This window comes from Zingiber officinale, chromosome 6B (assembly GCF_018446385.1).
Source record: "Zingiber officinale cultivar Zhangliang chromosome 6B, Zo_v1.1, whole genome shotgun sequence".
Classification (NCBI taxonomy): Eukaryota; Viridiplantae; Streptophyta; class Magnoliopsida; order Zingiberales; family Zingiberaceae; genus Zingiber; species Zingiber officinale.
Genome location: NC_055996.1, coordinates 45,971,362 through 45,984,916, shown reverse-complemented (window position 1 = coordinate 45,984,916; position 13,555 = coordinate 45,971,362). Strand labels below are relative to the sequence as shown.

The 13,555-nt window shown below is 32.3% G+C and overlaps 1 protein-coding gene across 1 annotated transcript; it reads right to left on the bottom strand.

Annotated features, from left to right (window-relative positions):
• Positions 1-767: 767 nt before the first annotated feature.
• On the bottom strand, positions 768-13,297 carry LOC121992393 (V-type proton ATPase subunit E-like). Its single transcript, XM_042546725.1, has 6 exons — positions 12,993-13,297; positions 12,137-12,237; positions 4,721-4,877; positions 4,186-4,382; positions 1,642-1,741; positions 768-1,067 (listed from the first exon to the last, which is right to left on the bottom strand). The coding sequence occupies exons 1-6, from the start codon at positions 13,092-13,094 to the stop codon at positions 1,032-1,034; spliced, it is 693 nt and encodes a 230-aa protein (XP_042402659.1). The 5' UTR covers positions 13,095-13,297; the 3' UTR covers positions 768-1,031.
• Positions 13,298-13,555: the final 258 nt, after the last annotated feature.

Below are 13,555 nucleotides of genomic sequence, written 5' to 3'. Positions count from 1 at the left end.
TCCAAATGTCCCCAAAACTTGCTCCTTTCACAAAGTGATTCTATTAAAAGAGCAAATCGAGCTCCGGAGTCCCAAAGTGACTACTATTATTATATTTTCTCAAGTCATTGGCACTCATAGCCATTAGTTATATTTTAAAATATGTGAAGGTATTACTCAAAACAACCCCCCTCTTCCGCTAAGAGTGTTTGTTGGTTACAATGTTAATGATTGTGCTAGAGTTGCTCTCTCTCTAATATTGTTGTAACTAGAATCCATCCAATCATAATGATAATCCTTTCCATAAATTCAGACATTTATGGATTTAATGTGATAATTATTATGAATCACATTATAAACAATTTTTTAATGAAAAAATATATATTTGTGAATTTTGAAGATATCATTTAAAAATAAGTAGTTTAGATAAAATTTAAGTTCAATTGATCCCGAAACTTAAGATCCCATGGATGAAGATATGATATTTGTCGACCCCATTGAATTTGATTCACCCGTTGAATTTGATAGCTTTGATCAACCTTTTGAAGGACAGGATGAAGTGGGATACTGTCGAACAATCAGGTGAAGTCTAATTTTGTCCAAGGCAACAAAAAAGTTAACAAACTCCAATGGCAGATCTAACAAAAATACTTGTAGAGAAACAACAAAGGAAACAACATTGCAAACAATTAGAAAAGTGTGGCTTATATGCCTCCAAATCAACAGTATCTGCACATATCTTGCATACCAAGATCATCATCCACAACATCTTATTTTCTCCACAAGTCTACAGCAAGTGCTCAGGCCATTCATTGACAAGTAAATGTGTCATCAACTTTACAGCCACTTATTCAAATTGAATTTCTCATTGCACAAGTTAACAAACTTCTCGAACTAGTAGGTTTTGTGAATAGAAAAGAAAAGAAGTGATTCACAAATATGTATACCGGGAATATAATCAAAGTGTTCAAAACCACACAGGTAGGGGAACATAGATGGATGACCCATCAGCAGCTGCAATACGGCCCAACACCAAATTTAACAAAAGGTGATCAAGCAGCAACTTGGCCAAAAAGATGTTTTCGGATCTGCAAAAGACAACAAGAACAAAATTTCAGGGTGACCCAAAGCCATGAGTGGAGATTAGATTTCAGTGATGCAAGGACAATTGAGTAGACGATAGGGGAAAGAATCAATCAATCAGGAGGAACAGTATTAGGTAGAGAAATGTTAGTGAAATATACGACAGAGAAACAGTAGGCATGGGTATAAAGAAAAAAAATATATGACACAAGATCTGCATGATCGCAGCACAAGCAGCAAGAAAAAGTTAAGGCATGGACACCTAAATGGTGTTGGAGAATTTGATTTTGAGTACATGATACTTAAATGTTCTCATCTACTAGTCTCGTAGACAAGTATCAGTACTTTGTAAGGAAGGGATTACAAACCGATCCAATGGATTGTATATTGGGACGAAGAGTGATTTATGGTGTATTGAACTAGGTAAAATCATTAACCAAAAACAAAATAGATAGGAAGTTGGGATGAGATAAAGTTATGAACAATGTTTATGCAACTTGCTATGAGAGAAAAATGATTTTTTACCATCTAAGACTTCAAAAAATAAAGGTAATAAATTGAAATGATAAAAGAACAAACCTCTGGGAGTTTCTTCCGAAAGACAACGTCAAGCCTTGCATCAAGTGTGTTCTCAAAGACAATTTTCCCATCTATTGAAGCCAAGACTACACCACCAGAGCTGGATCATCAAAATGAATTAATCGGTCAAACAAAAAATAAATTCCATTTTTTTTCTTGCCCCAAAACTAGATTAAATATATAAATAATGAGAAAGGAGGAACTCAAAAATTCCTTTTTCATATTTGTTACATATTGTTTTGTCAGAACAAACCAATATCAGATTATAAAATTAAGGAAACATATAGAATTTTTTTTTACTTGAAATATACTTTTTATCAGCAGAAAGAAAAGATATATCAGTACAAGATTCCAAAACAGTCTCAAATCAAAATGTGAATTACTAGAAAAGAATGTAGAGATGGAATCAAATTTAGGTTATATAAGACTTTCAGCAAAGGGAACACCTTCAGATACACACAGCTTCAATGCAGAAATTGCAAAGCATAGTTTGTTTGTTTTTTAAAAAAAGGACAAACATTGAAAGATTATGAAACAAGCTGGATAAAAATTTATGCATTAGACAAGAGACTTAAATAATGTCTTTATTCATCGTGGACTTAGATGCATGATTGCCATCTTACAGCAATTGTATGGATCCAAATACTAGTCTATGTTAGGGAGAACATTTCGTACAGATAGCTCTTCAGTTTTGGAAGGACTCTCCCACACATATCTAATGCATCCTGGGAGAGATCTAGAATGAACAGAAAAAAAAAAAAACAGTAGCCACTGTGGCTTTTCATTTTCAGCTGGCATGCGGCCCATCATGGCCTTCACATTTTATCACATGGATGTCAAAAAAAGTAGTCCAATATTTGCATTTGGTGTTTATGCAATTAGTCTCTAAGAATACAACATCCTTTATATTGGTTTCCCCTCTAAATTAACTAATCATAATACTATACATATGTCAGTATGACAAAGAAAAACATAAAATAATAATATAATAAAAAACCATTTGGGAAATTCATTTTTCAGTTTGTTCAAGATAATTCCAACTATGTTTCAGAAGAATGGAAAGATACTGAACAAATTTTCAAATTAATATGTAGCACTTGTACAATAAAAGGCCGCCGCAGCAACAGATCTTTCAGGATACCATGGACACTGCCACACTGGCCTTGTCAGGAGTTTGATGAGCTAGCACCAATATTTAGGGTCTGATTACTTGGATGGAAATGGAATACATGAGGGTAAGGAGGGAAAGGATTTCAAATTACATAGGGAGCTCCATATACATTTCAGTGATCCTTTCCCTCCTTTCCTCACGTGTCCCATCCAAGTAATATAATCCTAAGGCTGGGTTTGGGAGTGCCGTCCTTAAGTGCGGTTGAGGGAAATAAAGTGTTAAATAAACTTATGTTCAAAGGACTTTTTCAACAGGTGCAAGACTGCATTGCTTTCCGAAAGCAGCTTTTAGATACTTCAAAAAACTAATATAAAAATTAACAAATTAATATTAAATACAATAAATATTAACATTGCACATTAACGTAGTGATATACTATAACCAAATATTTAATGCTTAACAATTTAATATTAAATAATATTTTGTTAACAGAAAATGAAACAAATTTGAACTATTATTTAAAAGTCAATGATATTTGAAAAATTAAAAAAAAAACATTAGGAATATTATTTATAGATAAATATATCTGTTAGTTAATTTTATAGACAAATTTCTTTCTTTATTAATCAATTAGCATCACTATGATCAATTTGATGATTAAAATAATAAGGCAACCTGAATATATTAGTCATATCCAATTTGTGATAAAAAATTCTGAAAATGAAACTAACAAAAAGAGAATGAATTGTTGGCCGTTAATGGGAACTTGAAGCAGGAGCAGTTCCTAGTTTGTAATCCTTGTTTGTAGGGTTTCTGGAACAAATTTTTAAAATAAGAAACATTTCCCTTTTTGAAGTAGTTACCTGAGTCAGCTAAAAGGAATCCTTCACGTCTGATGTTAAAGGGGAACTCCAACCCTACAGGAACCTACTCAAATTTTCTTTTGCTTAGGCCCATGGCTAAAAAGCCTACTTTCTTACAATAACAAGATTTATTTGTATATGAATTCCAATCCCAGAAATACAGCATACCACTTTTTTACCATCCAATTCTAAGACATTTTGAAATCTAGAAATTTTTATATGAGCAAGTGCTACCAGAAACAATTAGCAGATTCAGATTTGCAAGTTATTATAGGTAATTCATTGGTAGAATGGAAGGTGAAATGAATAAGAAGATAGAAAAATCATAATAAAAAGAATGTTTTGGTTAGACACATGGAGCTAAACATTTAATAAACACTTTTATATTTATGTTATTATTAAAAATAAAATACAAATAATTAATTGAATCATAAAGAGCAATTATGAGTATTAGATTATCAAATATTAACTACTTTCATACAGTGCACTTTAGCACAGGTTGTATTCTCTAAATGCATTTTTAAAATGCAAGAGCAACAAAACTACTATGAGCTTTAGATAGAAAACTACCAATAGGGGCCATGAGCATCATAATGGGTAGGGGCAGATGGTAAAAAGGTATTTCTGTCCACCACTATCTCCGGTGGATGAACACTTGCTTTTCCTGCATATTCTTCTATTGCTGAGCTGAGAATAGACTCCACAAGTTGAAGATCCTCTTCACGGCATCGCAACAACACAGCTGGTTCCTTCAACCTTAGCAAGCTCTGCAAGATAGAATCACATTGTTTGCCAAGAAATATGAGAGATAACAGAAGATTGAATGACCAATGAAATATTGCAGCATTGGCATAGCCCTGAAAATCAGGATAAAATGATGTGAATGAGCATTTCAAATATCAGTGAGCAAATATGCAAGTATATTAGAATATCACTGTTAAGTAATACATACCATCAGACTATAACAGCAAAAAATGAAAACTATGTACATGAGTTTGAGCATTCATAAAATCAGCAAGAAAATGTGCAGATATATCTGATGATGACGGTTGGATAGCATTTACTAATATCTATAAGTCATGAAGAGTTCGTTAATTATCTTAACCTGGACAATTAGGTCTTGCAGAAGCTTTTCGTACGAATCTTGTATCTTGTTAACAAGAAGAAGCTCTTTTGCAGCAGCCTCTTTCATGGAAATAACTAAATCATCCTGAGCTTGAAGAACTTTTAAACGAGAGGCATTCAGTTGCATAGAATACTCACTACAAAGAACATATTGCATTTGTCAAATCAATGATGTAAATCAAATCTGAAAATAAGTAACGAATGAAACAATTATCTCAAATATGTAACTGTTCTTTCAACAACAATTTATAACCATGTCAACAATCAGAGCATATATAAGCATATAGTCTTTCTTTAAGCATTCTTGAGCAATTAACATAGGATTTTAGAAAGAACACATGGAATAATCTATACACAAGACTAGTTTATTAAGTAATAAATTAATAATATCATCTTGAGATTTATTCATGTAGCTATGCTAGCTAATGGATCTTCAAAGACATATCCTATTCTCAAGCTTTTCCTGTAGTACTAATATGAGGGTCCTTATGGGTAAAATACGTATTACTCCTGTTGTTTTGTTTTAATCTTCTAGATCCACCAATTGATGTAGACAAGCCTGTGTATTTTGCTGAAGAGTCAAGGAAAGATGGATAAGTAAAAAAAATCACTCCACAATATAATAATGTACATCTTATCTTATTGAATCAGTTAATATGACCAGAAAGGCACAGAAAATGGCCATCCCTTGTTCTGCTCAATGCAGTTATTGTACCAGAAGCATGAGAGTTTTTACTGCATACTGTGCAGAGCGAAACTTATTGCCAATGCAAGAGCACATAAAAATTGGGAAACAAGGTACGTGCTAGTTATGTCTAAAACATAGATTTAATGATAAAACATACAACAGCATTTTGATAATGATAAAATATGGATTTAATGTTTAAATAAATTCATGTACTTTAATTATTGAAGTCAGATTTGCACTGAAAGGCATAAACAGCAAGATCACATGCCATATCAACTTTGGACCTTATGCATATCAAGATCAGACTTCATGCATAGGTAAGCTTGACAGCTATGGACCTTACCTATGCATGAGGTCATCGGGCTAACAACAAGCTCACACATTCTAAAGGCCATCAATTATTGGTATATGTAGTTTGGACGAACGACTATAAATCCTCTATTTATACAATAATTCCATGTCAGATGACATTCTACTTGCATATTGTAAATCCTTTTTGATGGCTTTTAGCATACAAACCTTTCAATAAGCTTCAAAATCAGCCAAAACCAGAACCTAAGAACTCATTCAAAGTTGCATATCACTTTCAGCATCAACATCAGCCAACCTTAGCCAATCAAGCAACAGACCACCCAAAATTCTATCTAATTGAAGGCAAAGGATTCTAATACTTCTAGGAAAAAATCCTTTCAGATGTAATTTTGATATTTTGTCCATTAACCTTATCCTAAAACTTCATAAGGAAAACGTTTAAATTCCTTGGTACTTAAGCAATGCTTGGAGACAAAAAAGACAGAAAATCTATCATTTTGTAAAGCTTTCATTAGCATTTTAGTTCTTTAAATAGCTTGAAACTCTCAACTTTTGCAAGGGAGAAATCATATGTGAAGGCATCCAAGCAAGGTAGCCAGGATCAAGATACTACTTAGGAAAGAGGTCCATGGTTCAAATCAAAGAATCAAAGTGTAGAGTCATAAGATCCGACAATTTAATTAACGTATTTTAGAACTACATTCGACATTTATAATCTACCACATGTAGTAACTATTGATATTACACGGTTACATTTTTAACATTGTCGTTCCAAAATGATGAAGTATAGTTCCATCTTTACATAGAAAATGAAAGCTTCTATACGATGAATGGATCATAAGTATGTCGTGGAAGATAATGGTAATAATTAAAAAGGATTCTTCTAATAAGGAGTAAAAAGGAATCCATATTGTATTTAGTCAACATTGTCAGGATAGAGTTTCTATATAGGAATGGTAAGCAAGAATAATATTATAGTGTAGGTTCACAAGATCTTAATAGAACGCAAATCCTACTTGAGATCTGGATCATTTATATCAGGTTGAATCCCACGATTGTAAGACCCAGATTGCAATCTTGACTATCATGCATCAAAACACTCAGGCAGGAATAATCATGTGGAGATCTGCCTTTGTACAAGCATTTCCCTTCCTTTTCCTTCATGATTTGAAATTGTTTCCTTGTTTTATTCTTTCTACTTCTTGCTAGCTCAAGTGCTCTTAGGTAAGACTTACTGTTTTTCTAGATTCATTCGTGAGGAAAGTTGGGCTCTGATCCTCTTTGAGGAAGAGCAAGAATCAGTGAATCTCAATTTGAGTGACAGATGGAAAGTAAAATAATGGATGCAGACCAATGGGTACATTTTTTTCATTTCAAGCAAATAAGGAAACCAAAAAATTGAGAATGTCCATTTGATTGAGTTTGTTTCATAATATTTGGTTTGGAATGATTTGTAGAATGTTAAGCAATTTCCATTTAATTAGGCTTTCTTACTTGCTAAACCAACAAAAAAAGGCTGCATTTTCCTTATGGTTTATGTTCTTTCAATGGACCACTATTGATTAGTTGAAAGAGCCATAATTTTCACTTGTTCCCATCCAAAGAAGCAAAAAAGAAAAGAAAAAAAAAAAGAGTAAATATTCAACTATAGCTTCTCTTTGTTTGCAATGCTACAATCTCTTGCAAGACAGGCTACATTTATTTCTCATTGTTTTCTCCTTTTCATCTATTTCCATATTATACCGTGATAATTATTGACACAGTTAATCAACACCACATTCCTTGAGGTGACGGTTAATATGAAAGATCATCCATATTCTGTGAATTAATTTATAGTTATAAATGAAATTAGCAAATTTGGATCACTAACAAAATTGAGAAGCATAAATCCTTAATTGAGCACTTCCCGATTTACCCTAGCAACCGGTGGAAAGCTTCTGTAGGTCGGGTGGTCGCCCCAGGTACAGTGTTACCTCGTCTGTAGCATGGACACTCAAAAAAAAAAAAAAATTTAAGTGTCAGACATGGCATGACATGACATGACATGACACAGACATGCAAATACGCTTGTCAAATACGACAAAAACTGTGTCATTGACTTTTTTAAAGTTTAACTAGTTGAATGCAGCTAGGATATGGCTAGGAAACGGCTAGGACACAAGTGGGACACATTTCCGAATATGGTTTGGGCTCAATTGTAACAAATTAAAAATTACAAGGGTTAAATTAAAAAATAATAAATTTTTTAGGACTAATTAATAAATAAATTAAAATGAATTGGGCTAAAAACCCTAAATTAGTCCTTTCTTTGATTTTTTTTTTACTTGTTTAAGATGGATTTGGTGTTTTATATTTTGTAATGTTTACTTTTTATTTGTAATGGATATTATGATTGATGTAATATGATTTTCTATTCTAGGATTTTTAATACTATATATATATATATATATATATATATATATATACAACAACAATCAAGTATTATCCCACTAGGTGGGGTCGGCTATAGGTATCCTTTTACGCAATTAAGTTATATCTCCTTATATAACATCATCTTTTATTGTTGCTAACCAAGTCTTTTGTTGGTCTTCCTCTTCCTCATTTGATATGTGTGTTTGTTATAGTTTCGAATTGCCTAATTGGAGCATTTATTGGTCGCCTAAGTACATGCCCGTACCATTTTAAACGTGTCTATCGGAGTTTACCCTCAATAAATGCAACTCCGACTTTCTCTCTAATGCTTTCAATTTTTATTCTATTCATCGTCATATGTCCATACATCCACCTTAATATCCTCATATCTGCGACTCTTATCTTCTGCTTATGTGCTTGAGTCATAGCCCAACATTCAGCTCCATATAACATAGCAAGTCTAATTGTGATTTTACAGAACTTTCCTTTAAATTTTAGAGGTATTTTACGATCACATACGACATCCAATGCTCTCCTTTATTTCAACCATCTTGCTTATATTCTATGCAAGACATCTCTCTCAATCCCTCCATCATTTTACAAAAATGATCCTAAATATTTAAAGCTCTTGATTTCGGACAACTCATCATCTCCTATCTTAATAGTTATCTCATTACATCTAATATTGCTAAACTTAAATTCTATATATTATATCTTTATTCTACTAAACCTAAAACATTTTTCTTCTAGTGTTTCCCGCCAAGATTCTAGTTTAGCATTTACTTTTTCACGTGTTTCATCTACCAAAACAATATTATCTACAAACAACATACACCACGGTACTGTGTCTTAAATGTGTATAGTGAATTCATCCATAATTAGTATAAAAAGATAGGGACTTAGAAATAATTCTTGATAAAATACTATCTTTATTAGAAATGCTTCAGTTACACCATAATTATGTCTTGAATGCACCACAATACCAAAAGTCTTTAGTCTAGCCGTTACATCTTCATACATATCATTAATTAATTCAATATATATTATGCTAACACCTCTCTTTTCTAGGATTCTCCATATAATTTCTCTTGGAATTCTATTATAAGTTTTTTCTAAATCAATGAATATCATGTGTAGATCTTATTTTTGCTCCCGATATTTTTTAATTAGTTGTCTAAGATGTATAACTTCTATTATAGACCTTTCAGGCATGAACCCAAATTGATTTTCAAAGTATTAGTTGTCTAAGATGTCTAAGATGTATAATTAGTAATCTCCTTTCTTAATCTTTTTTCTATTATTTTTTCCCAAAGTTTCATGATATGACTCATTAGTTTAATACCCCTATAGTTTACACAATTTTATACGTCTCCCTTATTCTTATATAAAGGAACTAAAATACTTACCCTTCATTGATCAGGCATTTTTTTCATTTTGAATATCATGTTAAATAATTTTGTAAGTCGTTAAATAACTTATTTCCCTATATACTTTTATACCTGTATCAGAATATCATCTGATTCAACGGCTTCTCCATTGTGCATCCCATTTAAAGTTTGTTTTACTTCGGAAGTTTGAATTCTACGATAAAAATTTAAATTTATATACTCATTTGACCTACTTAAATTATCTAAGTTAAGTTGGTCACCTAAACTTTTATTAAAAAGTTGATGAAAATACATCTTCCACCATCCTTTTATTTCTCCATCGTTTACTAGTACCCTATTACATTCATCTTTAATATATTTTATTTGGATAAGATCTCTTGTTTTCCTTTCTCTCACTTTAGTTATTCTATAAATGTCTCTTTCCCCTTCTTTTGTATTCAATTTTTGATATAATCGTTCAAAAATTTCATTCTTTGCTTCATCATCACTACTTTCTTAGCCTTTTCTTTTGCTATTGTATTTTTTAAAAAAAAATTTCTCGTTCTTATAAATATATAATTCCGTATAAGCGGTTCACTTTTCCTTCATTTTCTCTTGTACTTTTCATTCCACCACCAAGATTCCTTATTTAGTAGTGTATGTCCCTTTAACTTACCGAGTACACTCTTATCTACTATTTTTAATTTTGACATCATCTTATCCCATATTGTATTAGAGTTACCATATATTCCACCTTATACTTATACTCCTACCTTCTCCTTAAATATATTTTGTTTCCCATTCTTTAACTTCCACCACTTAATTCCCACTTAATTCCAGGAGTCCTATATATTTTCTTTGTATTAATATTATGCTTGAGGCGTATATCCAACACTACTAACCTATGTTGGGTAGTTAAGCTTTCTCTAGGGATGACTTTGCTATCTTTACAAATCTTTCTATCCTTCTTCCTAACCATAAGAAAGACAATTTGTGATTTATTATTCCCACTTTTGAATGTGACTAAGTGTTCTTCTCTTTTATTAAAAAATGTATTAGCTAATATAAGGTCATATGTTATCGCAAAATCTAATATAGTTTTCCCTTCTTCATTTCTCATTTCAAACTCATAATCCTCATTTACCCTCTCATATTTCTCATTTTTCACTCCGACATACCCATTTAGATTATCTCCTATTAAAATCATTTCATTTGACGGAATGTTTTGTAATACTTTATCTAAGTCGTCCCAAAACCTTGATTTGGTAGCTTCATCTAATTCTACTTGCAGTGCATATACGCTAATTATATTCATGGTTTCTTTTGCCACTAATATCTTAAGAGTTATAATTCGATCCTTTTTTCTAACTACTCTTATAACTTCATCCTTTAACGAACTATCTACAACAATACTCACTTCATTTCTTCTTTACTCTTTCTTGTATACCACAATTTAAAACCCAAGTTTTCTATCTTTTTTGCCTTCTCGTCTACCTATTTTGTCTCTTGTATACATAAAATATTAATTTTTTTCCTAATCATCATATTTACTACCTTCATTGATTTACCAGTGAGAGTTCTTATATTCCATGTTCCAAATCTTAAACTATTAATTTTCCTATCATATTTGTTCTTATCCAACCTATGGTATGAGAACTCTTGCCTATTTAACACTATACCCAAGTTCTCATAGAGATGTAGCGGTCCTTGATTATGTGGTCCTTGCTAATAGCACTAGACCTGAGTTCTGGATATGTAGCAATCCTTGCCGAGATGTTACAGCGAACCTGCAACGCGTTCCTTTTGGAGAAAGGCATAGCATTAGCACAATAGTTTAATTAATACATTCATTCAACATTTGTCATAGCTTTAACGTCGACTGACAACCTAACGCAAGTCTCCTCCTTTATCCGGACTTGGGACCGGCCATGACTAGTTTGTCAAGGCAGAGTTTATATATATATATATATATATATACAGATTTGATACTGCGCGCGACGGCACAGTGCGCGACTGTGCGCGTCGCGCGCAGTATCAAATTTTTTTTGTTTTTTTTAAATTTTTTTTAATTTTTAAATTAAAAAATAATTAAAAAATTTCTTTACGATTTTATTTATAGGGTTCAGGCTTTGGGTATAGTGTTAAAACTATTTTTTTTTTTAGATTTTAACTATAGGGTTTAGGCTTTCTAATTAGGTTATAGTGTTTGGTTTAAAAAAAAAATTAAAATAAAATTAATTTAAGTATTTATTGAATATTGTAATGTGTTTAGGGGATATATCTATATATTAAATTTTAAATAAAGAAATATTGAATTTTTAAAATTCAAAAAAAACAAAAACGCGCACTGTGCGGTCGCGCACAGTAACAAAACTCTATATATATATATATATATATATATATATATATATATACCATGTCTTATATTTTTAAAATTTTCCATATCATCATACCTGTGTTGTGTCTGGTACGATACCTGTATCCATGCAACATAGTACCTAGATCATCATTTTTTTTTTCTCTCTCTCTCTCACTCCCACTCACACACACACAACTATTCAATCATCCTAGTCTTGAGTTACCAAAAACAAAGGAAAGTGTGATGCTGGATACATACATTTTCTTTCTAATCTCTACTTGCTTCTCTTTTCTCTCATATTCTTGCCTAATCTTCTTCTTTTCAGCCTCAACAAGTTGTAACTTTTCAATGTTGAATTCCTGAAAAAAAAAAGTGAACAGTCTAAAATATAGAGAAAATTTTTCCTGCTAAAATATCCACATGGATAACACAATAGCGAGAAATTAAAGCAGATAGAAAAACCTGTGTTGTGCTAGATTCATAAACCGGAAGCCTTTAGAATATCTACTCAAAAATCAAACAACATAAAAGTGCAACAATCATGACAAGAAAGGATAAAGTTGAGGGTAGTCATCCAATGGTGCAAGATTTCACATAATGGATGGAGAAAATGACTACCTAAAACTGCTGTAACATTGAAACTCGATGGCAGAAAGTTTGAAAGATTGCTTTGTTCAAACATTTTTTAGACAACTAAATTAGATGTAAAATTTATCGTACCACACAGAAAGAAATCCAGTAGCAAACCAAAGATCTTTTCTTTTTTTAATTCGTCGATGGAATAAGTACTGGGAGTCCCCAACAACAAATGTTCCTCTCGGTCAATATACGAGTTGAGAGACATCAGTGAATCAAGACGAGAAGTACGACTACAGGAGAACCCCTTGATTATTGCCCCTTGACGATACAAAACCAGCATGAAACATAACAGGAAAAAAAAAAGCAAAACAAACTCGAGGAAATCCAAGGATTCGAAAACAACCCTACACTAGAAACAAGAGCAAGATGTCCAAGCGAAGAGTAAAAAATAAAATAAACGAGAATCAAAATAAAGGAATAATCATGAGGTCGATCTGATAGGTTGGGAGTCACGAAAGGGAATCGTAGTAGACACCTCCTCGGCGGCGACGGAGATCTCATTGGCCTTCTCCTCGGCCTCCTGTCGAATGAACCGCACCATCTGCTGGATCTGCTTTGAGACATCGGCGTCGTTCATCTTTGCTTGGATCTCACAATTCCTTCTTCAGTAGATCGTGAAAAGAAGGAAGAAGAAATTCGTTAGAGAAGAAGAGGAATGGGAAGACGTGGATTGTGGTGGAGCACCAAAGCGATATGGCGTTGGATAAAGACGAGACTACTTCTCAAGGCCCATTGAAATCTACGAAGTCAAAATGAGGCCGGTAACCCTAGGCATTCTGCACCATCGGTGCTATTTATAGAGTAACGTGACCCACCGACACTTACTAAATTTATATGATGAACCGATTAAAGAATCGACGGTAATTTATGAAAGGCTATACTAGCTTCTGTTTTTTAAATTTATTTATTTATTTATAAAAGACATATTATACTTTATTAATTATCAATACACTAATTTATTTAATTTTTCTATTCTATTATTTCTATAAACTACATGTCACCTCAATCAGTCTTAGAACTATAAATAAATCGAGTTGA